At 43.4% G+C, this 10805-nt stretch overlaps 1 protein-coding gene and 1 long non-coding RNA gene across 4 annotated transcripts in view; one reads left to right on the top strand and one right to left on the bottom strand.

Annotated features, from left to right (window-relative positions):
• The window catches only part of ppp2r2bb (protein phosphatase 2, regulatory subunit B, beta b), a 92517-nt gene extending 83375 nt beyond the window's left edge, over positions 1-9142 (top strand). For all 3 annotated transcript variants that reach the window (XM_036937799.2, XM_036937801.2, XM_036937802.2), the window contains exons 5-9: positions 370-547; positions 6106-6270; positions 7511-7680; positions 7897-7988; positions 8139-9142. In XM_036937799.2, the coding sequence (XP_036793694.1) occupies positions 370-547; positions 6106-6270; positions 7511-7680; positions 7897-7988; positions 8139-8418 (885 nt within the window). In that variant the 3' untranslated portion in view covers positions 8419-9142. The remainder of the gene's footprint in view (positions 1-369; positions 548-6105; positions 6271-7510; positions 7681-7896; positions 7989-8138) is intronic.
• LOC149979219 (uncharacterized) lies at positions 1173-3360 on the bottom strand. The gene is made up of 2 exons (XR_016485128.1): positions 3293-3360; positions 1173-2852 (listed from the first exon to the last, which is right to left on the bottom strand). It is a non-coding gene; the product is annotated as an uncharacterized LOC149979219 (long non-coding RNA).
• Positions 9143-10805: the final 1663 nt, after the last annotated feature.

The following is a 10805-nucleotide window of genomic DNA, read 5'->3' on the forward strand; positions in this document are numbered from 1 at the left end:
TAAGGGACCCTACTCCTTGTGAGAACATGGGGTTCCCCATTATGGGCTGGCTAGAGGAGCTCTCAGTTCAGTCTCACACTGTCAGAGTGGTGCATGAACAGCCCATACTTGAAATACTGCACTCACTGAATAACTGACTGTTGAATACACAGGTGATTTGATGTTTATAAACACATTTTTCTTATTCTCTTTCTCTCCCTCCCCTCGATCACTCCCTCCCGCTCCACTTTTTTTCCCCCTCCATCATGCCCTCCGCGCCACCCTCCTTCCCTCCATCGTGCCCTCCCCGCCACCCTTCTTCCCTCCATCGTGCCCTCCCCGCCACCCTTCTTCCCTCCATCGTGCCCTCCTTGCCAACCTCCTTCCCAGGTGCCAGTGCTGCAGCCCATGGACCTGATGGTGGAGGCGACGCCCAGGCGGGTGTTCTCCAACGCCCACACGTACCACATCAACTCCATCTCCGTCAGCAACGATTACGAGACCTACATGTCCACAGACGACCTGAGAATCAATCTGTGGAACCTGGAGATCACCAACCAGAGCTTCAGTATCCTTCTCCCGGCAAACATACTGTAGATGGCTAGACTGACCGCTGAGGAACTCAAATTAAGAGATTGTCTCACTTTGGAAGATGTTTTCATTTTTGTTGTTGTTGGATTAGCTCATTCATGATGATGTATGCATCACAGTCAGGATGTTAAGCTGGAAGACAGAAAATATATACTATTTATATATACTATTAATTCTGAATTGCATTATTTCTCAGTTTCATGGGGAATAAAAAAAGGTATTCAGTTTAAAGCAGTTTAAGGCTCTTGTATGCAATAGAATTTGGGCCATTCTGCCAAATCGGTGCCATTTGCATGTTGTAACTTTTCAAAATGTAACTTCATTCTTTATCTTTTTTTAGCACTATATCTAATAACAGACATGTTTAACTATTCAAAATGTGTAATGGTGAATCTCAGGCAATTTTTACAAGGTTTCTAAATGGAAGATGGTTGCATTTCTCTCAGTCCGGTTACCAAAACGGTTTAAATATCAATTAAAAGTCATGCCAACTAGTTTCTTTGTATTTCCCTCAATAAAGTGGGTATTTTAAAGAAACGAATGGTTACATGTTGAAAAAAATATATATCTGTAGCTAAAAAGTCATATGCAGGCGAAATCTCTTTTTTTTAAAGACAAAGCCATTTTTTATTTAAGGGCGACCCCAACCTCAATTTTATCACAAATCTATCATGTGTTTTATCAAACAATTGTTTAAATGATGGACCAAGCATAACTGAAAACTAAGTGGTTTATCTTAATTTTTTAAATAAAAAACAATTAAGTAACAGGAATGAGGAATGAGCACTGAGTAACAGGAATGAGCGCTGAGTAACAGGAATGAGCGCTGAGTAACAGGAATGAGCGCTGAGTAACAGGAATGAGCGCTGAGTAACAGGAATGAGCACTGAGTAACAGGAATGAGCACTGAGTAACAGGAATGAGCACTGAGTAACAGGAATGAGCGCTGAGTAACAGGAATGAGCACTGAGTAACAGGAATGAGCGCTGAGTAACAGGAATGAGCGCTGAGTAACAGGAATGAGCGCTGAGTAACAGGAATGAGCGCTGAGTAACAGGAATGAGCGCTTGTATGTGTGAGAATAACTGGATGTCACAGAACTTCCTTCAATTAAACAAAGATAAAACCGGTCATTATATTTGGCCAAAAAGATCTGAGACTAAATAGCAACATAAAGCAGTAACAATTGTGTGCGTTTATGTGAGCGTGTGCTTGTGTGTGTGTATGCGGGGTGGGGTGGGCGGTAGAGAGAGAGAGAGAGAGGTGTGAGTATCCCTCCTCCCCCTGCAGCATGTGTGTCTGGCTCCTGCCTCTGCACAGCATGGGTTCTCCATCTTCCTCTACAAAAGGCAAGAAAGACAAGAAATACAAAAAGCTGAGAATATTAAGCAGATCCTCAGATCTCTACATTGACTACCAGTATCTAATATTAACTTGAAAGTACTATTTTCGGAAAATATAAAACACAACATTCACTTGCAAACACGACATACAATTGTATTTCATATAGAATTGCAATAAATGAATGAACAAAAACTTGCCTTTTCTAAGAAACAGTCTCTAGTTTGGCCCAGACTTCGTTGTCAATTTCCATGTAACGACCTGTGACTTGCTTCGCTGGTGGGATGGTACACAGGATGTCTTGAAAGGGGTACCACAGGATGTCTTCGCATGCTGGCCAGCAAAACTCGTTGGCCCCAGTCCTTTTCATACAACGAACCTTGACGTGTGTGTGTGTGTTGTTTGTGTCTGTGATGATGCCAGGGTACAGTTGACCGCCGTACTTCAGCACACACCATTTGCCGACAAAACCTCAGGACTTTGCCACTGATATTCTGTGTTCGTGGGAGCCTTCTGTCAATTTGAACGTGAAATGCTTTGCATTAAAGCACTCGCAGCTCAGAGGATGTCTTGCTGTGCACAAGCAGCTGACATCCCTGTAGGTCAGCTCTCCGTGGAATTGGTTTACTGCCTGATGCATCTTCACCGTAGCTGGAACTGGGCTAACTGGAGGTGTAAGTGAGGTGCTTCATGGCTTCTATCCTGGACTTGATCCGGTAGCAAAGTCTCCCTCCACTTTTTGCGACATCTGCGCTTTTTCCCCTTCTTACTAAATGTTATTGACTGTTTTCTTCCTGCCTGATGCTATGTCCTCCCTGTATTTCTGCTGTTCCTTCTTTTAAGTATCTCTCTCTCTCTCTCCTTTCTGGGTCGGCATCGCGTCGAGTGCGATAGCTTTTCGAGCGCGATAGCGTTTCTGCAGCATCTAATCGATTGGCTCCCTGTAAGTAATGTGTTCACATTGTAAAACTGAAAACACCTTCAGTAATTCCAACTCTGAAACTTCAAATCAAGATAATAGTATTATAATTAATCAATGTATATACCAGATACACATTTAAAATGGCTATGTCATTCAAACTTCTCACTCCTGTGACTCTTATTCAGTCCTGTTACCCTTCATATGAGTAACAGGACTGAAAGTAACAGGACTGAGTTTTTAGCATAGCATTTGCAAACACATGAAATGTAGCCACAATTGGCATCAATGCTAATAGCATGAGAACACTTAGCACCTTCAAGTGGTTTACCAAAACTATCTTTAAAAAAAAAAAGAAGCAATACCTAAATTATTTCTTGGACGTTAACAGGACTGTACTTTGAGATTGACATTTTCAGTCATACTTACAATATGATAAAACATAAGAGTGAGAGAACTTACTTTTGGACTTCCCATGGCCTTCAGGAGACTCAAATGATGCTACTTCCTGTTGATCATGTGACTTGTGGAATGTCCCACATTTTTAAAGAGGGGAATGTGTCAGGCTAACAGGACTGAGTGAAAACCTGGGGACACGACTAAAATGTGTGTTTTAACTTAACATATTATGATTTTCCGATGAAAATTCAAATGTTATGTCTAAATTGGAAATAGAGTCACACAATAATACAAAAAATAAGATTTCTGAAGGATTCTATTCATTATTTTTCATGGTGAAGTGTATTGTTAGAGAGTGGGAACGGGCTAAAATCCTATTTTTTTCAGTGTTCTAGGTAGTTTGTATCAAGGCTTCACATGATGTGTTTTCAAATTACAATTAGGACAAAGTGCAGGACACTGCTTGATAATATAATGTATTATACACATACTTTTCATGCATATTCATGCATGTAATGTCCTGGGGACGAAAAAGGCACCGATTTGGTGGAATGGCCCATTTAGTGTGTCCTATCAAATTCGTACTGAGAGAATGTGAGTTGGCATAATGTAGCTAGATCAGTCAGGTTTGGTATCATCTTGGTTATGAAACACTGGGATAAAACAGAGAACCAGGCTTAAGTTAAGAATGAATTTTGACAATTTACATTTTCTCCCAATTACACTGCTACCTATGAAAGGATATACAGTGCATCCTGAAAGTATTCAGACCTCTTGACTTTTTCCACATTTTGTTACGTTACAGCCTTATTCTGAAATTGATTAAATTGTCCCCCCCCCCCCCCCCCCCTCTCATCAATCTACACACAATACCCCATAAGGAGAAAGCAAAAACATGTTTTTTGAAATGTTTGCAAATTTAAACTGAAATATCACATTTACATAAGTATTCATACCCTTTACTCAGTACTTTGTTGAAGCACCTTTGACGGTACAAGCTTGGCACACCTGTATTTGGCGAGTTTCTCCCATTCTTCTCTGCAGACCCTCTCAAGCTCTGTCAGGTTGGATGGGGAACGTCGCTGCATCTCTCCAGAGATGTTTGATCGGGTTCAAGTCTGGGCTCTGGCTGGGCCACTCAAGGACATTCAGAGACTTGTCCTGAAGCCACTTCTGTGTTGTCTTGGCTGTGTGTTTAGGGTCGTTGTCCTGTTGGAAGGTGAACCTTTGCCCCAGTCTGACCAATCTAACATAAAGGCCTGATTGGTGGAGAGCAGCAGAGATGGTTCTTCTTCTGGAAGGTTCTCCCATCTCCACAGAGGGACTCTAGAGCTCTGTCAGATTTACCATTGGGTTCTTGGTCATCTCCCTGACCAAGGTCCTTCTCCCCCGATTGCTTAGTTTGTCGGGCGGCCAGCTTTAGGAAGAGTCTTGGTGGTTCCAAACTTCTTACATTTAAGAATGATGGAGGCCACTGTGTTCTTGGGGACCTTCAATTCTGCAGAATGTTTTGGGTACCCTTCCCCAGATCTGTGCTCGACACAATCCTGTCTTGGAGTTCTACAGACAATTCCTTTGATCTCATGGCTTTCCCCCCCCCCCCCTGACATGCACTGTAAACTGTGTGACCTTATATAGACCAGGTTTGGCCAGGGTAGACCCTCACTGTAAATAAGAATTTGTTCAAAACTGACTTGTCTAGTTAAATAAAGGTAAAACAATACAAACAAACAAATAGACAGGTGTGTGCCATTCCAAATCTGGTAAAAACCATTGATTTTACCACAGGTGGACTCCAATCATGTTTTAGAAACATCTCAAGGATGATTAATGTTAACAGGATGCACCTGAGCTCAATTATCAGTCTCCTGAATACTTGTGTAAATAAGGTATTTCTGTCTTTTAGTTTTAATACATTTCCAAAAATGTCTAAAAACCTGTTTTTGCTTTGTCATTATGAGGTATTGTGTGTAGATTGATGAGGAAAACAATTCATTTAATCCATTTTAGAATAAGGCTGTAACGTAAAAACATTTGGAAAAAGTCAAGGGGGCTGAATACTTTCCGAATGCATTGTAGATCTATATGGCTCATCGTATGAAACTGCTGATGCCAGTGTGCCTACAAATCCCCCTTTATCAGATCGTCCTCGTAACAGAATGCCCATGGACTTCCAGTGTTCCTTTAAATGGAAGGCAATTTGAGCTAACAGCTTGGTTGATATTTACACTGGGTAGATAGCAATTAGCAAGCTGCTGGTATCTCTGTCTATATCCCCCCTGGGTCTTCATATGTCTGCCTCTCTGTCACTCTGGCCATTACCCTTTATCCGGTGCCTGTCTCTGTCCAGCAGTCATCTGCATCCCATCCCAGGTGTGTGTCAGAGAGATTCCAATGAGGTCATCTTTAAACAGGCGCACATCCCCATTGATCAACAATGATTTCCACTTTGAGGTTCTCTGCAGATCACAGATGAGATGCCCTATGGACAGCAGAATGGATGGCTGAGCTTTGGGGCCCTGGGCACGTATTGAGCTTCTTTACTGGATCAATCACAGTGCTACTGGCTAGTCAACCTCTCTCCTCAGCTCTCATCTCCTGTCTCTCTCTCTCGCTCTCTGTGATGGATCTGCTGTCATTTCCCTCCGGGTCAGCGCTGGTTTCTGCTGTTCCTTGACATTTTTAAAGTCTTATTTTTTTTGACCTCATGCTGTTTGTTATATCTTTTCATTTTTTGTGTGTGTGCTTACTCTGGCAACCTCTAATGGGTTGCTATGGGTTTCCCTTTTCCTTCTCTTGAAAGTCTCAAACTGTAAGCTATGAATTGCGTCAGTGCTCCTCTATGTGGTTGAGTTCCTTTACCTCCCCCACCTCAGACATTGTGGACATCAAGCCGGCGAACATGGAGGAGCTGACAGAGGTGATCACAGCGGCGGAGTTCCATCCCAACCAGTGTAACACCTTCATCTACAGCAGCAGCAAGGGCTCCATCCGCCTGTGTGACATGAGGGCCTCAGCACTGTGTGACAACCACTCTAAATGTAAGACTGCCTCTGCCTCTGCCGCACCCCAAACCACTCATATGCTGTACATTGTCAGCGGGCTCCATGATAAGGGCCAGCAGTTTATCCCGACCACACGAGTTGACTAGGAAAAGCTATGGGGCCGAGTTGTCCCAGGCAGTCAGGTCACATGATCAGGGAAAACTGCTAGCCTTAAGCATAGGCACCGGGGCTGTTGTACGCTCTGAAGCCCCTAAACCTCTATAACAGTCGATCTACTCCTTTCTAATAGCTACTGTGTCACTAATTGTTAGTCATTTGCTGCACAGTGATAAATTAGTATTTGTATGATGGGACCCTGGCACAGTTGTTGGTAAATGAATTTATTGCATGCTATGTTTTGTTGAACTGAGCTAAGCTGCAGGTGGACATGTCTTTGTGAGATATTATTGGGAAATAAGGTGGAAATGGAGGTAAACAGAGAAGCACTATGTTGTCAAGGGGGATTTTATAGATTTTTTTCCCCCCTCCAGTTGTTTTTGGCATTTTTCCCATGTACTAAGTTCTTTGTAAATGGTGGACCAAAACGTCCACAGGATACAGTGTGTATTCCTCCATGGCTCTGAGTTGATCCAAACACACAGTGGTATTGATGTTTCAAGGTCAGTCAAGGCTCTGTCCCTGAGCCCCAATTCATCCGTTTTCACCGGGCTGAACATATTGACAGATCATAGAGAGACAGGAGGTTATGCAGTGAGAACAGCCATATTATAATATCTATTATTGGCACATACATCTTACATGTAATATGTTAAATAAGCCCACAGTATTTGTGTGTTCAATTATTGACCGTTAAGCATTTGCATTTCAAATCAATTGTCATCCTGTTTGAGAGGCCCCCGTGGATAAAGATCGACTCATAAATAGAAAAGATAGATGATACATTCCCAGAAGTAAATAATCAAGTATTAATGATGCGTTTGCATTGCAAAATATGACCATGTTAATGACTTGTTTTACTGAGAAATAAATGTCGTCCAACATGAGAAATGGTTTTCTATTTAGCCAATATTTATCAGTGAGATGTATTGTTTCTCTTCCTTTTCCCCTTTGCATATTTAGCGGTTGTTTAGAAGAGCCAGCTGATGGCCTAAAGTAGCTGGTGCAGTGTGAAAGTGATTAATCAATCAACTGAAGCTGTAAGCCAGAGAGTGGCTCCTCCAGGTGCTTTCTGTCCAGATGTGAACACCGCTCGTTCCTCTGTCTGTTCCCCCTGCAGTCTTCGAGGAGCCGGAGGACCCCAGTAACCGCTCCTTCTTCTCTGAGATCATCTCCTCCATCTCAGATGTCAAGTTCAGCCACAGCGGGCGCTACCTGATGACACGGGACTACCTCACGGTCAAAGTGTGGGACCTCAACATGGAGAGCAAACCTCTGGAGACCTACCAGGTAGAGTATACCCCTCGTACACTTTTTGTTGTTGTTGAACGTGTCAAGCTTGTTATGGAGACCTTGATACACTGTAGACCATACGTCGCTCTGACCGTGTCTGCACATCGCTGGGTACAACAAAGAAATATGCAAAGGGGGAACACCAGAGCCATATATTTACCGAAAACATATGGTTCTGGAAAATAGATCTCCATTTATTTCCCCCTCTTCCAGGTGCACGACTACCTGAGGAGTAAGCTGTGCTCCCTGTATGAGAACGACTGCATCTTCGACAAGTTTGAATGTGTCTGGAACGGGTCTGACAGGTCAGTGACCGCCGCTGTATTAGGATCGGTGTGACTGGAGGTCTTCATCCTTTACATCAGTGTATCAGTAGATTCGGTTGGATGAATGGGATTGATGTGTTGCGGCATCCTCACCCCCCCTCCCCTCCCTCTCTCTCTCTCTCCCCGTAGTGTGATCATGACCGGCTCCTACAACAACTTCTTCCGCATGTTCGACCGCAACACCAAGCGTGACGTGACCCTGGAGGCGTCGAGGGAGAACAGCAAGCCCCGGGCCATCCTGAAGCCCAGGAAGGTGTGTGTGGGAGGCAAGAGACGCAAGGACGAGATCAGTGTGGACAGCCTGGACTTCAGCAAGAAGATCCTGCACACCGCCTGGCACCCCTCTGAGAACATCATCGCCGTGGCCGCCACCAACAACCTGTACATATTCCAGGACAAGGTCAACTAAGGTTGGATGGACGAAGAGCAGAGCAGCACAGACCAGCATAGCGCGCCCTGGCTGGCTGGCTGGCTGACTGACCGCGCTCACCTGGGGACTGGGAGAGGGCCGCAAGGCTGGGAATCTCTGGCCGCACTGCAACTTGTGAAGAAGAGACACTGACAGCTTTGCAGCTTCCTCTCTCTCTCTCGATCTCGGAGACTTGCCGCCATGTTGTTGTAAATCCAGGGTTGCCCTCGGTTGCACCCAGAACATTGAGAACGATGGCTGTCAACGCCTGTTTATTTTGTTTTTCTCCATTTTACAATTTTCTCCCTCGAAGTTGTTGCTGTAGTTTTGATGGATATGCACAGAAATGCAGGGATGATACTTTTATGTGTATGTTCCTAAGTAGAAACAGGAGTGCTTTGCATTGGGGAGATGGAGATGAACTGAGAGACTGGCTCCAACTAACTCACCCTTTGCATCCCTGAGATGATGACATGCTTAGATGCTACTGAGATGGTGTGAGCTTGACACCCTTTGACCTCTTCTCCTGCCCCCTCTGTATCTCTTAATTTATTTATTTATAATTTCTCTTCATGAAGGTTTCAAAATATACCTGCAGAGGAACGGATGATGTTACTGGGTAGAATTGATTTAAAACAATGTAGCAAGCTTTTTTCTTCCAAGTTTTTAAAAAAGACATTTACAAAAATACAACATGTATAATAAAAAAAATGAGTAACCTAAATAGTCCTGACTTTTTATTATGGGCTCAGTGATCCCGGGAACAGAGCTGGGAAAATGAATCCAAAACGTTAGTCTCTTTAGCCCCGTTTATACTTGGTGCTGTGTCCTGATCCTGTCCACATTCTGATTGGGCAGACAATTAGTGTAGACCAGTGGTTCCCAAACTTTTTATAGTCCCGTACCCCTTCAAACATTCAATCTCCAGCTGCGTACCCCCTCTAGCACCAGGGTCAGCGCACTCTCAAATGTTGTTTTTTGCCATCATTGTAAAAGCCTGCCACACACACAAAATATGACATATTTATTAAACAAAAGAATGTGTGAGTTTTTGTCACAAACCGGCTCGTGGGATGTGACAAAGAGTTCTTATAGGACCAAGGCACAAATAGTATAATAATAATAATCAGTAATTTTGCTCTTTATTTAGCCATTTTACATATAAAATTGTATTTGTTCATCGAACATAGTGAATAACTCACCACAGGTTAATGAGAAGGGTGTGCTTGAAAGGATACACATAACTCTGCAATGTTGGGTTGTATTGGAGAGTCTCAGTCTTAAATACTTTTCCACACACAGTCTCTGCCTGTATTTAGTTTTCTTGCTAGTGAGGGCCGAGAATCCACTCTCACATAGGTACGTGGTTGCAAAGGGCATCATAGTCAACGCGATTTGCCAAGATTCGCAGCCCAATCCAGAAATCTGGCAGTGGCTTCTGATTAAATTCAATTTTCACAGAACCGCTTGTTGCAATTTCGATGAGACTCTCTTGTTCAGATATGTTAAGTGGACTGGATGCAGGGCATGAAAGGGATAACGAATCCAGTTGTTTGTCATCCGTTTCGGAAAAGTACCTGCGTAATTGCGCACCCAACTCACCCAGGTGCTTCGCTATATCACGTTTAACATTGTAAGCTCGAGTTCATTTGCACACAAAAAAATCATACAATGATGTGAAGACCTGTGTGTTGTCTTTGTAACGTAGACAGAGAAGAGCTCCCACTTCTTAATCATAGCCTCAATTTCATCCCGCACATTGAATATAGTTGTGGAGAGTCCCTGTAATCCTCGATTCAGATCATTCAGGTGAGAAAAACATCACCCAAAATTATGGTCAGTGAAAACTTTAAGCTCGTCTCTCAATTCAAAAAAACGTGTCAATACTAAGTCATTAATAATCAGCGTATGTTGTAAAAGCGTTACATGGTCGCTGCCCATATCATTGCATAGTGCAGAAAATACACGAGAGTTCAGGGGCTTTGCTTCAAGTTAACCATTTTCACTGTAGTGTCCAAAACATTTTTCAAGCGGTCAGGCATTCCTTTGGCAGCAAGAGCCTCTCGGTGGATGCTGCAGTGTACCCAAATGGTGTCGGGAGCAACTGCTTGCACGCCCGTTACCACTCCACTATGTCTCACCGTCATGGTTGTTACGCCATCAGTACAGATACCAACACATCTTGACCACCAAAGTCCATTTGATGTCACAAAGCGGTCGAGGACTTTAAAATGATACTCTCCTGTTGTCCTGGTTTCCAGAAGAGGATGTCTTCCTTAATTGACCCCCCATGGACATATGCCAGGCCCGCCAAGACTGTTGACCCGCATAGAATTGACTGGCTTGTATGCGAAGCAGTAATTGTTTCAAAACTGGTCATTGATGCG

The sequence above is a fragment of the Oncorhynchus mykiss genome, chromosome 12 (genome assembly GCF_057628025.1).
Source record: "Oncorhynchus mykiss isolate SJ-2025 chromosome 12, ASM5762802v1, whole genome shotgun sequence".
Classification (NCBI taxonomy): domain Eukaryota; kingdom Metazoa; phylum Chordata; class Actinopteri; order Salmoniformes; family Salmonidae; genus Oncorhynchus; species Oncorhynchus mykiss.